Genomic DNA, 18,324 nt, shown 5'->3' with positions numbered 1-18,324 from the left:
TAATATTCTACATAGAGATAACGACATCGCCAAATATAGCCATTCTTGTACTTTCCAAATTCTCCAATGTATTGTTATTCTTTGTTATCAAGTTGCCCAAGTCTTTTTCAATACTGTTAAGCTAAAAAAGAGATAAGTTTATAACCAATCAACCAACTAACTATTGGGTTTGTTAGTTGTTACCCATGTAACAGGTTTAGAACCAATCAATCTATACTTTCTTGTATCACCTTGATACTAAATTAATTAGGCTTGTTAGATGGACATCTTTAATCACTTTCTCTCATACAATATGAATTAGGCCTAAATTTACTAACAAAATAGATTGTTAATCAAAATAAAAATACGAAACAAGCTCAGACAATCAAGTAACGAAATCAAAGATAGTCCAATCCTACGTACTCATACTTTCATTGAAATCAGCAACAGTAGATACAAACAAAAACCCTCTTCAAACACGAATTAATTAATTTCCAATTACCACACGTACCATACAAGTTAGAACACGCACAGAACCAACTAAGGCTCTTTTTATTACAGTGTCAATAGTATAATATATAAATTTCACACTAAATAGCACAAATAAGAATTTAATCCAACAGCAGCGGTATAATACCAAGCAACTGAATACATAACTCTCTTCTCTCTCTTCTCTCTCTCTCCGGCTCTCTCTTTCGCAATTCCATGCATGCTAATTGAGGTACCTGGCGCACCTGGTGATGGCGCTGCAGCCGCGGCGGTACGGGTTGATGCGCCGCCTGTTGTTGCAGTTGTAGTACGAGGTACCGCGGCGGCCGCACGGCACGCGGTCCCTCTTGAGCGCGTCGTAGCTTATGAACCTTGTCCGGGACGAGAGGCCGCGGCGTGTGACCTCCGACAAAATGTTATCTTCGTCTAAATCATCAGCGGCGCATTCGCCTGAGAGCCCGTCGCAGACGGGCGAGGTGGCCTCATGAATGTCGAAGCTCGTTAGGCCCCAGTGCAGGTCGGCGGTGACCGACGAGGCGGCGAAGAAGGCGATGACGAAGAGGAGGAGGAGGAGGACGGTGGATTGGCGAGCCATGCAGGTGGTGTGGAAAGATTAGGATTAATGGGGTAGCTAGGTTTGTAATATGTTGTTGGGGGTTATGAATGGCTCCTTAATCGATTTCTCTTCCTGTTGAGGGAGATGGAGGAAGAGAAGAATTAAGGAGAGGGAAAAGGACAAGGCTTGGAGTTGGGATTTGTTTGTTGGTTTTTGGAGAGGAGATGGATGGTAGGGGTTTTGTTTGAGGAGCGGTTGGGGCGGGGTGTCTCACGTCCTCGGGTGGAGGCAGTTTATGCCGTTAATACCGTTATGGCGGTTGACTCTGAGTTTTAGACAGAGATCTTCATGGCATCTACTTCCTATTGTTAGGGAGTGGATTTCTCTGGAGAAATGTTTTGTTGCAGTCGATCAGCGCGTACTTGGCAGCTCATGATTAGCCCCAATTCTATATCCGTTTATCCGTATAAAATAATATTATGGATCCGTATTCGTACTCATATTTAGATATGATTTGCCATTATCCGATTCATGTCCTATCCGTTTTCACCCCTAGGACTCAAATGATCCAGTAATCCTACAGCTCCCCATTAATGTCTCCTTTACCGTCTCTCTATAACTTTTTCCTACAGGGAATTAACCTTAACGTACGTTTACAGTGGACCTCATGAGGGACCTCAAGTTATTTTAACGTCGAAGATTCTATCCTAGTGGTCTGTAAGGTATCTAATTGAATGCAGCAGGACCCCAACAATTAAACCTGCTTGTGTGCTCTCTGGCCAATTAACCCCACAACTGGACCAGGAAGCCCAAAAATGGATACCTATTAGTTCCATTTCCTTTACACCAATGTTTGTAGAATTATTTTTCCATTGCGAGGTCTTTAATTGTTAAGTATATAACCGAGCAAAATATATGGTCATCACTTTGTGACAGATCCTCTATAGGACCAGCAAGGGTCTACCAGCTGGTTGGCCTGGCAGGTAGTAAATGCTGTTTAAATTTAATGCCTCATCTCCAACTCGTTAGAGTTGGGCATATTAGCAAGCAAAACCGTAGCTAGCTGTCCCCTGTCTGGTCGTCTTGCACATCTCAATGCCCAACTACTTCTCTGTCTCCATTTCATTTAAGAGGGCTTGGTAGGGGAAAAAATGGCAGTAGACTAGTAGTTACTAGTTACTGTTCAAGAGAATGTGCACGAAAAGAGGAACGAAGAGAAGAGATGACATTAGTCTTGCAATAATTGAGAACTACTTTTAGAAGAATCTTGAAGTTGATGCAGCTCTGGCTCTTCAATTGGTGTGTACGTGTGTTGTAGAGCTGACAGCACAGGTGGTGGCCATTAGAACTAGCAGCCTAAGCTGTTTTTCTGAGCATTGCCAGAGCTTGCGACGAATTTTTCTGGCATTCTTACTGACTGCGAATTCCTCTCTACTTGTGCGCAGAATATTGTTTACAAATCCTCTATTCAAATAAGTTATTGCATGTCAGTTTCCATGATTTTTTTTACGAGGCTTTGACTTATTTTTCTCACTCCACATAGTCGTCTCTTCCAATGTTGGTTATCTGTATATATCCAGCTAGTAACATTGGCATTGGCCATGTGAACTACACATGGGGACGTTCCGTGATCTTAATGTCAAGAGAAGTACCAACTACCAACATGGCGTGGTGGATGTTTACATGAGACAATTAGATAAGCTATTCTATGTGAAAGGGGCGCCTTAATATATCAACCATTAACATGAGAAATCCTATACTTTTCCAACAAATGAATTGCTAGTACTCTTAAGTTAATGGATACTTAATATTGGCTGATAAATAATATGAGAGCTACTTCTTGAATCACTCGAGTCGGCATCAAGAATTAATCAAGTAGATCTTCAGGGGTTCTCCCTTTGGTAATGCATGCCTTCCCAGGTATCATGAGAAGTTGAATAAATTATATTAGATGTTGTATGTTATTATTAAGACTTATGCATCACACACATATATATATATATAGTGGCTATGATGGTGATATGTACATCCCGAGAAGTGGATATATGGAGATGAGCTCAAAATGTACATTGCCATATTATCTCTTGAATGCAAAGGCCAGAAGATCACCACTATAATATGATGGAGATGAAATAAATGTCACACCGAACTCCCTACTGTCCTCCCCTACCAATATTTATGTTCATGAATGCAGTGGCACCGGTCTCAGTGCAATTTATATATATGCATGCTCACCCCTATAGTAACCATCGATCACAAGAAGTGTAACGGTCCACTACTCTACCACGTTCATCTCCTCTTTCCTTTATCTTTGTGGTGCTTCTCAGGATAGTAGAGAGCAATGGCGAGGAAGGGGAGTTCTCTTCTAATGAGTTTTGTTTTATTAGGGTTGGTTTCCCAGAGCTTCATTGCTCCAATCTCTGCTCGGAAACTTGAGGAGTTCTCTGATGAGAAGAGCTACTACTCTCCCTCTACTCCACACCGTATTGATCTCTCTCTCTCTCTCTACACAAAGCAATAACTATGCTTTCAGTTTAAAATGTTTGATATGTACTGCGTATAAGAATTTAGTTTTTTTTTTTCTTCTTTTGGTTAGACTAGAAAATATACTTAAATAATTATCGGCATATATCATCCTTGGTATATATGTATACAGACTCAAGCAAGCCATCTTCCCCTACTCCCACTTACGGTGGCCACACCACACCAACACCAACACCCAAGTACGGCTCACCGTCACCAAAGTATGGCTCACCGTCACCAAAGTATGGCTCACCGACACCATCCGGCGGCAGCTACACTCCCCCATCCGGCGGCAGCTACACTCCTCCATCTGGCGGCAGCTACACTCCCCCAAAAACTACCCCATCCACCCCTATCCCTTCAATCGGCACGTGCGAGTAAGACTAACATTTCAAATTTGTCCATATATATAATATATTCTTGTTATATACGTAATTGAACAGTCTAACACTAGTGTACTACGTATATGGATGTGCATGAAGTTACTGGAAGAAGAACCCGGATCTGATCAAGTCCCTCATCGGCTACTGGGGCACCGTCTCCCAATTCTTTGGGCCGGCGTGCAGCGTCGTCTTCGGCGGTAACCCAAGCCTGATCGACGCGCTGGGGAACAAGCGGACCGACGGTATCGGCGCGCTCTTCCGCGAGGGCACCGCCGCGTTCCTCAACTCCATTGCCTGCAAGAGCTACCCCTTCTCCACCCCGCAGGTCAAGAACTCCTTCGCCGCCGCCATCATCTCCGACGGCGCGGCAGCAGCGCAGGCCGAGCTCTTCAAAAGGGCCAACGAGGGCAAGTTCAAGCTGTAGATGAACGATGAGTATGGACGGGAGATTTATTTATTTTGTTGTGTTTATTTGTGGCTTTCGTTGTTTGATGTCGTTCCAACTGTTTGATGTGTCGTGGTGAACGGTGATGTTGTTGATTTGTTCTGTATTGTGTACTCGAGATTTGGTTAACTTTAAGTATATCTTAAATTTGATGGAAATAACCGGCATCTTTGCTTGGTTATGAAATAATATGGTGACAGTGAAAAAATGAAAAGAAATTTGGGATTAGATTTGTCCTTGGATGTTTATCAGATGCACACAATCCATGCTGAGTTTTAAATCCTTTGTGGATAAATTGAATTCTAGTGTCAGAATTGAATTTAGATGGGAAATGAGAATGGCCCACGGCCTGCTGCTAAACAAGGCCCACACTGCAGCCCTTACATCAATTTTTGATGGCGACCTTAACTTTTCATTTAGAGCCCTCCCCAGTAAATGATGAATCAGAAAATACTCGTGAAATACAAAGTACTGTTAGAGGGATATAGACGCAATTTTCAAACTATAGATGGCTTCCACGCAAATAATCAAATTAACTGCCCCTCACCAATGGGAAATATTAAGCCTATTCTCTCTCTCTCTCTCTCTCTCTCTCTCTCGTCGGTTTAATTTAATTACTAACTAACGGAACAACCAATTCCTTCTCCCACTCTTGAACGTTCACATAAAGATCGTTTTCCTCAGAATAATCCCTAGTTCTCTCTCTCTCTCTCTCGGCTCGATACGGTGTCCGATTTCGTCCACTTCGATCTCGTTTTCCTCGAAAAAAGGTAGATCTGATATGAAATTTTTGCTCCTTTTCTATTCCTTCCGGTCCAAGAATATTTGAGTTCGATCCATAATATTTGGTTTTGTTCTTGGAGTTTCTACGCTGCATGTTATTGATCCGGACCGTGCTATATGATTAGTGTTCGCTTGGTTATTTACGAGAAGATCGCCGCATTTGATCTGTCGTTGCTGTAAAAAAAATCTCATTCTTGAACCGTTAGTGTGATATCAAAATTTGGTACGATCTTAGTGATAGGATTCGTGATTTTATTACGCTTTGATGCGGTGATTTGGATGTTGAAATTAACTATTCTGGGTTCCATTTAGATATCCCAGTTTAACTTTTTTTAAAGGTAATTGTTTGTATCCGAGAAAGAATGATTTCCTAGCATTCTTTGATGTATCTGAGAAATTAACTATTCTCCTTAATTAACGCATTCATAATCGGTTTATGTCTTACATAATATGTTGTCATAGAGTTTCCATGAATACTACAGGTGGAAGAGCTTCTGAAAGAGTATGAAAATATCTGTACTCTTCGAATTTGAATGCCAATATCTTCACGAAGATATCTTATTATGTCAAAGTGGTAAACATTCCAAACAGCATGTCCGTCTTGGATGAGCTTCTGCCAATATCACTTGAGATGACATGAAGGAATTGTACAGGCATATGGAACTTCACTAATCCTGGTGTGTTATCAACCACAATGAGATTTTGGAGTTGTACAGGGACTATATTGATCCCCACTTTAAGTGGTCCAACTTTACACTCGAAGAACAGGCTAAAGTAATTGTTGCTCCTCGAAGCAACAATGAGATGGATGCTCCGAAGTTGAGGAATGAGTTTGCTGAATTGCTATCTGTCAAAGATTCATCGATCAAATACGTATTTGAGCCCAACAGGAAGATCCAAATTGGAGGGTTAGCTTGTTGACTTAAACAATGTTTCTAGACTTCGAAACTAACCTTTACCTAATGCGTTAGCCGGTAGAACATTGAATTTTTACAAGCATTCTTGGTCATAATGTTACTATATCACTATTGTCTTGTAGCTTTGGCTCTGTCTATACTGTCACCTAACTTACGAAATAGTACTCATGGCCTTTTCTCTTAGGTACTTGTGGGCCTTGTGGCAAATTCTGCCTCTCTCTCTTTGTTGTTTATGATTATATAGAAAGTATTCTGGATGGCTTTATCATGTCTGTGGCATTTACATGGAGTATATTGTATACACTTTCAAGCCATGCAATTACAAGATGCCGCTAAGTTTGGTTCTGGTGGAAAATAGTACACGCAGAACAACATTCCAGTTTATAGGGAGATGAAAGTTGCACTATAATATTGAGCTTCAATCAGAGATATGCTGATAGGTTTAACTGGGTTTTTAGACCAACAAGCTTTAAATAATTTCATGTGTGTATATGTGTGTGCGTGAGCATGCATGTCCAAATTTTTTGACTACTGCAATTTGCATACTTTTTATACTACACGTAGTACAATCTGTAGAACCATTTTAGTCTTGCAGTTTCAAAATAGATTATATATATATATATAAGGCAATGATGTAGGTTTTCATGACCACACAAACTAAGTAGAAGCACTCAGCTCTTATGCCACAATACTGAGTGTCCAGATTCATATATAAAGCATACAGTCAAGTGGAAATCCTTACAAGATATTAAAAGAGAGGCTCTTAGTTCAATCCATGTTTGCACATATTCTTCCTTAGATTCCTCATAAGATCTTGCCACGAGCTACTTTAGAGCAGTCAGACTCTACATCTAGAGGCTTAAATTTGCAGATACACCATCTGTAAGAAAGATGAAAAGGAATTACAAAAAGTAGTGGATTTTCCAGAAGGTGATATGTGACAAGAGTAATGATTTGCATACTCAAGTTCACTAAGGCTGCGAGTAATGCTGATTGGGTTGCAGTAGATTCACTTGCAGGAAGTTCCTTGAATCAAACAACGGCATTTCACATTCGTTTGCCGATGGTAACATGTTCATGTGATGCTGTGCTCTCTCATTTTCAACTATCTGTTTCATCACAAGCTCCTAGTGAAATTAGTGCATTAAGATAAAGGAAAATATAATTTCCTCATTTATCCTGAGAAGAAAGAGATAGAACCTTATTCCTTAGGTACATGTTAACATTTTGCAGCTCCATCTCCTGAGAAGAAATTAGATTTTTTGCTCAGTAACCAAATATGCTCATAAGAACTAAGACCAGCATAATTGTTGAGTCCTTATTATTTACCCTTTTCTGTGTATACTCGATTTCAGCGTACAACAACTCGTTCTGGGGAAACAATGATCCATCAGTATGAACATGTGAAACTATGCAAAAGAATAGAATAAAAAAAGAAGGAAGAAGATCAAATTGAACAACTATTGTTGAGATTGACTATCAGGAGCCTACTACCTTTCTGGTTCTTATTTTGTTTACACCTTTTTCTAGCCTGGTCTCTAGGTGCTTCAGATGTTTAAGGTCCATGGTGCTTATATTCTCACCCAGCATATTCCTACAAAACTGCAGTTCTTAGAACCACCAATTCTAGAAACCAAGCATAGTTTTCCTCTAGCAGATTACCTGTTTGTTTTCTGTAGGTTGGTAATCTCCTGGCGCAACTTTGATGCTTCTTCCTGGTAGTACTGAAATGACAACATGACGCTGATTTCAGCAGAGCATTACTTTTGCACACAAAAGAATAACAATTGGTATATCCAACGATATAAGGACCAAAAATAAAATGATGAAGAAGCTCTATTACCTATAACTATGTCCATGCAATATGAACACTCAACTTCTCATATCTGAATGTTGTAATTGATATGGTAGAATTTCACTCTCAATAAAAAAATAACCACGATTTTTATGTTTCTTTATTTCTCTTTCTTGACTAGTGAACTATTTATTCTCTAGTCTGGTACTGGAAATTCTTATCAAGCTGGATTACTTTGCTGTGCAAATCTATAAAATTTCAGTTGTCACAATATTCTGAAGTGTCCGATATGCATGAGGTTTTTTTAAAATCCAAAATAGAACTAATATGTGAGGAATGAGCATTTATTTGTTAGTTGAAAACACGTAATATATGGTATTGACCTTCATTTACAAATTAAGTAGAAACGCATACAGATCTAAAGTAATTAATACATTTCAAGTTAGAGGAAGTGCATAAACTTGATTGATGGTTATGTTCCCAATTTCATTAAAATAAAACTTGCTTCAGTGACTTCTAAAAATTCTAGGTTGACACTTTAAAGGAAACTTAGCATCTGAAATTTCCAATTATAAGAATGGGAATTTGAAACTTACAGTTCAAAGAATAGGAACACATAATGCTTGTTGATCCAACTAATAAGGTACAGGAGCACAGAATCCATGGTTGGTTGAGCGAGTTAAATTGAGTATAATCCTTAACCTGGGCTACCATTAAATGTTTTCTTGTGTGTTATGTAAAGTGACTGTTTTTTCTTTGTTGGTTTTATATTTTATTTCTATGGGAACTCTTTAGAAGGTTTGGTGTATTTATGGTATTCCATGTAAGGTTCTATCCACATTAGAGCACCTTTCTCTTTGGAACTGCATGTTAAAGACGTTCCTTCAGGAACTATTAAGTTACTATGTCTTCTTTTTAATTTTTCAAATGAAGGTGTAACAGTTCTTTGTGCATCTACCTTCGAGGAAAAGAAAATGAGGCGATGCATATATTAGAATATAGAGGATTAAAACAACTATTTTCTAGCAGCTCGAGAATTATGGAATGCCATATCTGCAAGTAGACAGAACCCCTTCGGTCTGTATTGTTGTCTACTCTTGGGGCCATTTTCTACGATGAATTTTCACAGTCAGACATCAATGATCCTAGAACTAACCTAAGGAGGTGATTAATGTACTTCTCATCTTTGTCAGGGGGGATTGAAAGGTTTTGGCGCCTTAAGGATGCAGTATCTCCAACATAGAAATAATACCTGGACCTAGGGTTGCTATCTCTTATGGAAATTGGAAAATCAGGTGAATAATATTTCAGAGAAGTTTGTGACAACTTACATAAATACAGGTGGAAAGAACATAATTCTTCTCTAGATGAAGATTGAATCACTATTTCTTAATTATTTTGAAACTAATTACAATACAAATAGTGAATGAATTCCATTAAATTTCTAGTCCAGTTCTGCAAAGTTTATGTAGGGCAATGTCTTCAATATGAACTTTGAAAAATGAACACTTAATCACCCTGAACAAAACTAAAATTTAATCATTTGTGTACATTACATAAGCTTGTTGATCATTATTGATTAATTTCTCAATCTTAGACATCTTATTTGTTCAAGTCAAATTCAATAATTGCATTGACATTTGAATACAAGCTGTTATAAGAATTAGCTATTCTTACATCTTAGTGATCTAAAAACACCCAAAAGATGTGACTTTTGAAAGACAAACTCAACGAAGCTTTGACAACTGAAAGAGTTTATTTGCCTTATCGTAGTAACAATCAGAGTATGGGAGAGATGAACAAAAATAAAATGAAAAAAAAATATATATGCAAGTCACACCAATTGAGGTGATATCTTCAAGAAAAGTATTTTTCCCACTGGAGGTGCATATGCACTCAGAGAATCCTTTCTCTATAATCCTTTTTAGATGAAATTACTTACAGATGATAGGAAATACTTGGATGGGCTCATTTTTAAGTGAATATAATCATTTCATGAGACATTTTGACTAGTAGAGGTAAAATTTATTATTTGAATATGCATGAAAAAGAATTAGGTATAAGGTTATTTAATCTAAGATAGCTTATACTATCATCCTTCTAGGCCATCAAACCAGGAAGCTATAGCTTTTACAAGGCAATGAAGGTGTAAAGTAAGTGAACTTTATATCATGTTCAGGAGTTTCGTATATGAGTATGTGTGTGTGTATACATACTACTTAATGGCGTCTTCTCGTAATATATGGATGTATAGAAGTTTGGATCAGAGGAAAAGGATGTGAAAAAATGATGAGAAATTTGAAATGGAGATGCGTGTTAATTTATATTAGGTCTATGAAGTTTTGTAGGCCAAATTCGTCCATTAGCTACTTTACTTGAAGAATGAAGGCAAAAAATAAAGGTGCTCGTTATAATTACATCCGATCAAGTTACAGGTACTCTATTTTGTTCATGGAGGAAATCTTATAGCATCTCTTAGTCAAATCTTAAATTCACATTTCACAACGCAGAAAGTGCGCAGGACTACAGGTAAAGTTATGGCAAAACTTTCAAGAAATTGGTTGGTAGAAGTCATAATCTATGGGCATCAACACATGAAGAAAATCTTGCAGCAATTTCTACAAGGTATAGAAGAAAAGAGAGAATGGAAGAAACTGTGGCTGGTTTGACTAACTCGAGTGGAATTATTTATAAGGCATGCTTGCATTATTTTAGTTTTAATGTCTCTTCCTTAATTCTCCTTTTGTGATGTTTTGTAGGCATCATCATCAATTGCAATAAACATAAAAAAATGTCTGTCAGAAAAGTAGAAAGTCATATTTCTTAATTTTGAATTGGAAAACTATATGCGGATAAAGAGTAAATTTGGGATAAAATAGAAAGATTATAAGATATTCAAATGGTCAATAAGGACTTTATTTTCTTTTTCGCCACATAAAACAATTCTCCATTTTCAGATTATTTCTGTAAGAATAAATATTAACTGAGAATGAAGAAAAGTTATGAATCTCCTCTACATTATTTTTCATGAACACAAATGATCAAATGTTGCACTAAACCAGTGATAAACTATATTAACCATTAATTAGAATTACTGCTCTATATTTTTCCTTACCCACAGACTAAGTGGGACCTAAGCAATGAGAATGGCTACTTCTACATTTTATATTCTAATAAGATATCAAAGGTTCAGTTGAGAAGACAAATGAGTAACTGTAGGACAGAAGAAAATAAGGAAATGACTGGTTACTGTGGTTGGCTCATAGTATAATATGTTTGGATCTAACAAACTTGGGATTCGGTGAAGGCCTGTATTATGCAAGTTGGCCTGGGCGGGTCGTCAAATGCATGCCAATATATTAATCCTGCATACTGATGACTCTAATCACATTTGCCTAAATCCTATGGTCTTCTATATTCTTTTCGGACACGATCATAGTCGTCAGATATATGATCCATACATTAGCACACATTAAATGGTCACCTACATAGATTGGCCACATTGAAACTGCACTCCTAATTTGATTGTACCGGTTAGGAAATACAATAGTGTTATTGCTCCAAAATCTGTACATCTGAGAATATTTCAAAACACTTATAACTCTCTACACATTTACCAACAACTTGTTCAAATTAAACCACGAAGAGGGCTTCTCTAGTACTCTACTACTAATCGCTACCAGAAGGTATCATAATAAGAAGTGGTGCACTAGTCATTCCAAGAGAAAGTTGCAGATTTGTCAATTAAATGCTATCATAACTAAAACATGGAACGGGTACAAAAGAGTCCATGTATCATTATTGCTTCAAATATCCATAATCTAGTTTCCCTGAAAGGACCAAAATTCAATGTCTGTATCCTCTAGCGTTAAGGACTGTTGAGTAGACATATAATACGATCACTTAGACTCAAAGCGCCAAGTTTCTGTCCATGCAAAATTACAAATGATACGTTAATATATGGATGAAATATCACAAGATGTTACCTGGGCATTAGCTTCAGAGACAGAACTTGAGGAGGTACCACTGCAGGCTTTCTTATACCTTTCAATTGTAGCTTTCACACTGCAGTTAGACACAATACTGTAGTTATCGTTGATGGAGTAACCAGTAAATCTTGAGGAACAACTAATGCAGCATAAGTTTATATTTGTAAGACAAAATTGATGACCAATTAGAGAAACTTCTAATTAGTCTCCAAACATAGTAGATAATCTCGTGATATCTGAAGCCAACTTTTCTTTTCTATTCTTATCTTGAGAAAGATATCTTAGACCAACTTGATCAGCAGATCAGCTGATAATGTACATCTTATACTATGCTGCTTTTCTGAAACATTTTTAGCATCTCATTGAACTTGATTTCTTTTCTTTTCCTTTAGATGTCGAATCTAACAGGCTTAAACAAATGACAGAAATCAATAGTAGTTATCTTAGTTATCTCATGCAGAAATTAGAGCACATCTCGTATTTGTATTAATATTGCAAAGCTTCTATAGATATGCCACATAATAGAATATGTATTCCGATGTGTGTTATTTGGCAATCTCGTGCTAGATCTGTGATATTTAATTTGTACTTCTCGTGGTCAAATTTATCTGTGAGTTTTTTGTTTTAAAATGTCAAACTATCATATATTAATGTATGATCCAACAAGAGGAAGAGGAAGAAACTGAGTTATGGAATTTGTAGCACAATAATTACCTTCTATATCATAAGGCAGGAAAGCAATATTTTTATTGAAGTGGTGCATCCTTTATGATTGTCAAATTGAATTAATTTGGAAACTAACTTTGTTTGGTTTCTTTGTCAGAAAGATAGAACTACTATATGACTTTTTATTACAAATTCAGCAAATGAACAATATATATAGTTGTCAATACATAACATTTATCCTTCAAATTTCACAAATAATCGGAACCTACTAATATTATGAAAGCCGGTTAAAACCCGTGAACAAACAAGCGTAACCAGATGCATCTGAAAAGGATTTCTGATGTATTGCTTCAAAATCTAACTAGCAAGGATCATGCACCCATGAAGAAAGTGCCAAATTTTGCCTTCTGGATTACTTGACAAAGCAGCAGAGCTGCGATTCCTATCGGACATAGCATAAAAGAGCTTATATTTAACAGAAACACATCTAAAGAAATATTTAATCAGAGCTTTGTTTCTTTACTTCTACTTTTAAGTAATTTGCTGGAGGTATATTTGCAAAAATATTCTTCTGTATTTCTTTAATCTATCTTTGCAACACACAAAAAAGAGGAAAAAAAGTAGAAGAAAGCTAACCATTTTCACAAACAGATTCAGACCAAAAAAAAAAAAAGAGAATAAGAAGTCCTAAATATAAAGACTCCAAACTAATTTCATTACCTAACTACGCACATCTATCTCATAAGAAAAACCGTGCCTAAACTAGCTTGGTTTTAGATAGGGTAGGACAAATTAAATAAATGTTAGACTTTTCCACTTTCAGCGTTTAAGACAATCAGATTTGTCAAACTCTAACTATTGTACATAGAATACTTAGTCAAATAGGGACACTCACTGTAACAGTACAGCTAGAAAATCAGTGTCAATTAAAGGCTATGAAACAAGGGACTTGGCAACCAAGTAATATAAGGTTTTCTATTTAGCCTTGCTTTTGGAGGAAGAGTGCAAGAAATCAGGATTTATGAAGATAAAGAACAACACGTAGTGAGATTTCAAAGTCCTCTTGATCTACTAGGAAAAAGACTTCCTTCAAAACTTTTGTTTTCCAGCTTCCAATTTACAATTTTACCGAAAGTAATTAGAAGATCTTTTCACTGACATGGTGCAACTTCTAATAAATCTTGGTGGTCTATTACCTGGCTTTTCTAAATTACTCATTTTAAGCATTACAAATTCCGTTCCACTATATACTTGTTAGGAACAGCAAGAGCATAAAACAGAAATTATAAACTAAATTTTAGAAAGATGTTAACTAGACGTCGTTAATGTTCTGGCAAGTAAAAAAATCTAGAGTAGCTATTACAATTTCTTACTCTTAAAATTGTGCCTTTAATCTATAGTAGGGTAATTTGATGTATGATTGTAAACTACAATAGTGGTATAACAATTACATTATTAATGTGATATAAAGTTAAAATAAAAGTTCAAATAAGAAGTAAAATTAACTCAAATACCTTTAATTTGATATATAAATTTAAATTAAAGCATTCTCATTTTTTATAGAATTGCAATGCATACTTGAGTAAGAATAAGATAGATGAGTGATGAAAGAGTTAGGAGATAGATGAAAAAATTGAGCAAAAACTTTTATTTTGTGAAATGAGATAGGTGGATAGTAAAAAAGATGAGAGATTATTTTTTAAATAACTTTAATTAAATCAAGAGTAAAATTATAACTGAGCTTGTGTGTGAAATACTTTAAATATTATTTTTAATCTAAAGTAGAGATAATTTTAAGTTTGCTTACAAATTTGGAGCAGTATTCCTTGACATAGAATAGAGAAAAAAGACAAGCTAGGACCAAATGAGGGCTTAGAGTCCTAAAGCTGACCAAATCTTCCTTGGTTATAGGAGTATCTCAAATATCACGAAACATAATATACAAGCAATGCTCGAGTTACCATACTAATAACCATTGTTGTTGTTGAGATACTCATCTCACTTTGAAGCTATTTAGATTTAATTTGATGCTGCTAGAACACTGAATGGAACTTGTACAAAAGGAATAATCTGAAATGACTTAACTTTAAATTGTGGCTGTATATGGAGAGAGAGAGAGAGAGAGAGAGAGAGAGAGAGAGAGAGAGAGAGAGAGAGAGAGAGCAAATAAAGGAATCCAAGATTTATCTCCATCATTATTCTTTTCGTCCAAAATTTTGTTCCATGTTAAAATCACATGACCAACAAAACCACCCAAAAGATATTCCCAGACCAAATATTCCAACCGATCAAAATGGAGAGATATCATTGGAGCTGGGTCTTTTCATCCCCAGCTCGACTCCCTTTGACTCAATCACCGTAATAAACTCTACATAAAGCCATCATTAATTCATGGCAAACATAAAAAAAATACTACAACATAAATGCATTTGGGCAAAAAAGATAAAGGGGATGTCATTTCTACGCAGTAACCAATAGAATAATGATATCCGTCCTATTTTGCGAGGACCAATGAATTGAACCTTAATTTCCCCGAGGATACTATTGGCTCCCTGCTGCCACGCTGGCGCGCGATCCCACGATATGATTGGTCCGACCGCCTCCACAGCCACGTGGTGGCCTCTACCCTTTACCCACTGGTACGACCACCGACACGTACCACCGCGCACCCCCCTTTGCCCACCTCGATCCCCTCACGCGTCACCCCATTGGTCATTTTCCCGAGTCCCCGTACCATTCTCTCACTAGGCTTCTCTCTCTCTCTCTCTCTCTCTCTCTCTCGCTATAAACGCCTCTAGAGAGAGAAACGCGAGCTGGGTATTGCAGCAGAGATGGTGTCAGGAAAATCTCGTGATGGGCTCGGTCGCAAGATTCGCAGCTATCGGCAGAAAACAATACGTGTACAGAGAGAGAGAGAGAGAGAGATGAAGGGCATACTGGGAATAAGAAAATAAAGGCACAAGGAGAAAACCCTAATCCAAATGCAAGGAAACCCTAGCTTCCCATTGGTGGGCTCTAGTATGAGAAAGGAGAGAGTTAGCAAGAGGAGTAAAGGAGATAGAGAGAGAGAGAGAGAGTTAGTAGTCTTTACTAACCCAACTGCTCTCTAACAAAGCTAAAGGGAAGGAAAGGAAGCAAATTGCTTTCTTGCAAATGAGGTGATGAATCTATGCAGAAGCAGCTCCCAATTTTTCCTCACACACCATAGTAGAAAAGATATTTATATATATATATATATATATAGGGGAGGACCATGTAAGCAAATATAATCTCAGCTAGACTGTACTAAAATCTATCTAACTATCTCTCCCTACCCATTTAGATCTCTTTCTCCTCAGAAGCACCAAAATAAACAAAGACAAGTGATCCTAAGAGAAAAAGAATGACACCCATCTAACCTTTCATATTATATATATATATATATATATCCTTTCTACTACTTTCATTCATCTCCAATTAATTTGGAGCTTGTTCGTAAATATGAAATCTACTCGACGACTTGCTATTTTTTTTACTTTTTGTTGGTTGTTAGGTAGGCTAGTTATCAAGTAACAAAGGAAAAAAGAAAAAGAAAAAGAAATTATGGTAGATATAGAGATGAAAAAGAAAGAAAGAAGAAGAAGAAGAGAGAAGAATGGGGGTATGATTGACCTATTGTTTGCGTACTCGTAGAGGCGGCCGCGGCTGGAGAAGATGATGAGGGCGAGCTCGGCGTCGCAGAGGACGGATAATTCGTAGGCCTTCTTGAGGAGGCCGTTGCGGCGCTTGCAGAATGTCACCTGCCTGTTGGTGGTGTTCTCAATCCTCTTGATCTCGATCTTTCCCCTACCCATCTTTTTCTCCGACGGCCGCTCCAGCCTCTCTGCCTCCAATCCCTTAACCTGAAACAAATTAAATTGAGAGATCATATATATATATACACACATATATAACACTCACTAATGATGGTATCTATTACTAGTGGAGCAAAAAACGAGTTGATCACATCTAGTGTTCATCCATTTGGGCTCTTGCCTATATAAGATTGGAAGGAGGAGGAAGAAGAAGAGATGAAATCGAATGGTAAAGGGTTGGTTTTTTTTGGATGTCTTCGGAGCACAAGATCTCTCTCTCTCTCTCTTTCTCTCTTATTTCTCTTACTTGGCTTCCTCTTCTTCCTCAGCCTCCTACTTCTCTCATTCTGTGGTTCTATGATCTCTATCAATCATTAAATGAAAAAAGAAACGCTAGTTAAAGGTGAGGCATCCATTACCATCAGTCCCATTGTTGGATGATGGGTGGGGACAAGAGAGAGAAAGAGAAAGAGATGTAGTGAGAGAGCGAGAGGACTTTGCGCCTTTGAGGTAGACAGGGACTACTAATGAGGAGTGTGAATAAGAGTTGGGATTTGGGCTAAGCTGCACCAAAAACTCAGCACTATTGAGAAAGTAACACAAAGTGGAGAGAGAGAGAGAGAGAGAGAGAGAGAGAAGAGAGAGAGAGAGAGAAGAGAAAGACTTTCATTGCAAGATTTTTTTTTTTAATTTTAAATTTTAAACCTTATAGTGAGTGGTAATTTAATTAGGAATGTGACATCTATCTTTATTACACCAGCCTCTCCTCTTCCTTCCTCAACCAGTTATTTGTTGTAACTCTTGAATATGAGTATTGTCAATTGTGAACGGCAACTCCCATATCCCCAAATTTTGCCCCACTTTAATGCAATGTATTAGAATGTAGGATTAATTCACTCATCCTATAAGATTGTCAAACAATTGATCACCTTTGAATCATTATCTTGAGGACCTAATAAATTCAAGACGACATGTTTAAGAATATGAATTTAATGATTGCTGATCAATTGCTACAGCGACGATAAGGACATTTCATTGCTCGATCCTGACCCGCCTCAAACCGATCGATTTTTCCCTCGAGTAAAATGCCAAACTAGTTCTGTCTTCATGGATGGCATCACGAAGCCATCAAACTTCCCACTTACTTTTAGATGCTCAATGGTATGCCACTATTCCATGAGCTTTTTATCTTGGAGACGATTCTCCATTTGATCACATCTACTTATCTATCTATCTATCTATATATGCATTTATGTAAAAGAATCTAGTGGATGGAATAAATGTTCACATCATATTTCTCTTAAGTTTTTTTTTCATACCCACGAATAACTTTTGGTTCATATGACAATTGATCATCAAGAATAAATGTGCATATCTAAACACCGTCAGTTGTCACTTACAATTAAAAATCAAATTAGTGGAAAATGTAGTGCTAAATACACTTATACTAGGGAATCATACATGAAATGCGGTGAAGGGAATATTGGGTGGTATTACATCAGTGTTATATCCATCATTTGGGTAGAAAAGGAGTGGTTCTGCATGCTCCTTGTGGAATATTCATCACCGATACCTCAGTTACACAGCGAGCCAGATCTTTTCATGCCAAAAGGTTTGGAAAAAGGATGGTAGTGCATGCTACTTTCAGCTTGGTGAAGAAGGTGATCAACTCCACTCAGCTTTAATATATATATATATATATATATATATATATAATGTGAAAAGAAAATAGTAGAGCAAACATGGAATTCCATATGAACAGAGTGGAACAAAGGGATCACTTTTTTGTGCAACATAAGGTAAGTACTGTAGATTATGCAAGCTCGTAGAGGACCTTGTGCTATCTATATGAACAAAATGGATCTTTTAATTTATAGATCACCAGGGAAATTAAATACCAAGTTTTCTGATGATGAGCAATCAAAAGAAATAAGCTAACTTTATGTTCAAATCAATCATAGAATGA

The 18,324-nt window shown here is 37.1% G+C and overlaps 2 protein-coding genes across 5 annotated transcripts; one reads left to right on the top strand and one right to left on the bottom strand.

Moving 5' to 3' along the window:
- The first annotated feature begins 3,267 nt into the window (after window positions 1-3,267).
- LOC140779015 (uncharacterized) lies at window positions 3,268-4,623 on the top strand. Its single transcript, XM_073123953.1, has 3 exons — window positions 3,268-3,507; window positions 3,681-3,924; window positions 4,030-4,623. The coding sequence occupies exons 1-3, from the start codon at window positions 3,366-3,368 to the stop codon at window positions 4,352-4,354; spliced, it is 711 nt and encodes a 236-aa protein (XP_072980054.1). The 5' UTR covers window positions 3,268-3,365; the 3' UTR covers window positions 4,355-4,623.
- A 2,110-nt stretch (window positions 4,624-6,733) lies between these two features.
- On the bottom strand, window positions 6,734-16,903 carry LOC140777013 (floral homeotic protein AGAMOUS-like). Of its 4 annotated transcripts, none has more exons than XM_073120912.1 (8): window positions 16,778-16,903; window positions 16,177-16,406; window positions 11,857-11,935; window positions 7,738-7,799; window positions 7,570-7,669; window positions 7,405-7,446; window positions 7,038-7,317; window positions 6,734-6,955 (listed from the first exon to the last, which is right to left on the bottom strand). In XM_073120912.1, exons 1-7 carry the CDS (start codon window positions 16,787-16,789, stop codon window positions 7,246-7,248), a joined length of 597 nt encoding a protein of 198 aa, XP_072977013.1. In that variant the 5' UTR covers window positions 16,790-16,903; the 3' UTR covers window positions 6,734-6,955; window positions 7,038-7,245. The 4 variants fall into 4 exon arrangements, with proteins under 4 accessions (XP_072977013.1, XP_072977016.1, XP_072977015.1 ...); XM_073120915.1 differs by lacking the exon at window positions 16,778-16,903 and adding an exon at window positions 16,511-16,704; XM_073120914.1 differs by lacking the exon at window positions 16,778-16,903 and adding an exon at window positions 16,484-16,703.
- Window positions 16,904-18,324: the final 1,421 nt, after the last annotated feature.

The sequence above is a fragment of the Typha angustifolia genome, chromosome 15, assembly GCF_048772165.1.
Source record: "Typha angustifolia cultivar Huaian chromosome 15, ASM4877216v1, whole genome shotgun sequence".
Classification (NCBI taxonomy): Eukaryota; Viridiplantae; Streptophyta; class Magnoliopsida; order Poales; family Typhaceae; genus Typha; species Typha angustifolia.
This window is presented reverse-complemented; position numbering and strand designations above follow the sequence as displayed.

Excerpts from the sequence above, each read along its gene's own strand:
- LOC140779015 (XM_073123953.1), top strand. The coding sequence starts at position 3,366 with ATGGCGAGGAAGGGGAGTTCTCTTCTAATGAGTTTTGTTTTATTAGGG. Across the intron at positions 3,508-3,680 it reads CTCTCCCTCTACTCCACACC|ACTCAAGCAAGCCATCTTCC; the intron begins GTATTGATCTCT and ends ATATGTATACAG. Across the intron at positions 3,925-4,029 it reads CCTTCAATCGGCACGTGCGA|TTACTGGAAGAAGAACCCGG; the intron begins GTAAGACTAACA and ends ATGTGCATGAAG.
- LOC140777013 (XM_073120912.1), bottom strand. Across the intron at positions 7,670-7,737 it reads AACCTACAGAAAACAAACAG|GAATATGCTGGGTGAGAATA; the intron begins GTAATCTGCTAG and ends GCAGTTTTGTAG. Across the intron at positions 7,447-7,569 it reads ACAAAATAAGAACCAGAAAG|AACGAGTTGTTGTACGCTGA; the intron begins GTAGTAGGCTCC and ends TTGTTTCCCCAG.